Genomic DNA, 575 nt, shown 5'->3' on the forward strand with positions numbered 1-575 from the left:
CAGGTGGGAAACAAGAAAGGAGAAAATTGTAGGGCTTCTCGGTAAAGTATACGAAACCTAGGGCTGTTTGTCAGTAGGGCTAGAAAGTAAGGCAAGCGAATAAAAGATCTCTCCAGCTCGGCTACTAATTTTGTTCTCGAGAATCTTTCAAGTCTCAGAACCTTGGTACAAAGCCCACGCGAACACAAATGTCAAGAGCGCAGTGCTCCCGATGCATTGGCTTTCGAGTCTGAGTAAAACCTGTAGTGCTGTAGGTTTTTTGGAAGTATCAGCTCAACAGTGGAACTCTCCATACCAGCAGCAACTATACACTTGTCGGTTTCATTAGCCTCGTGTGATGGTCAATACTAGTCGATGTCGACCAGAGAATATGTTGGGGAGTCCAGTGGGCCCAACGATATTTGACCAACACAACCTTACTAAAATTAACTCAGAAATCCGAATAACAATTATTGATCGTATAACCGCTGTCTGCTACAGAATAAGATACCAAATCATGCAAACGAGGATTTTGATCAACTCCATTAATAGACCTTTTCCAAAGCTGCGTTGTCACAATATTTCCTCAAACATGC

At 42.8% G+C, this 575-nt stretch overlaps 1 protein-coding gene across 1 annotated transcript in view; it reads right to left on the minus strand.

Annotated features, from left to right (window-relative positions):
- Positions 1–524: 524 nt before the first annotated feature.
- Pmar_PMAR021306 (hypothetical protein) overlaps positions 525–575 on the minus strand; it is a gene marked incomplete at both ends in the record, with an annotated part of 225 nt that continues 174 nt past the window's right edge. Inside the window, one exon of the mRNA XM_002769496.1 lies at positions 525–575. This exon is cut by the window's right edge and continues 4 nt beyond it. Coding sequence (XP_002769542.1) covers positions 525–575 — 51 coding nt within the window.

Source organism: Perkinsus marinus (genome assembly GCF_000006405.1).
Source record: "Perkinsus marinus ATCC 50983 genomic scaffold scf_1104296965590, whole genome shotgun sequence".
Lineage (NCBI taxonomy): Eukaryota > Perkinsozoa > Perkinsida > Perkinsidae > Perkinsus > Perkinsus marinus.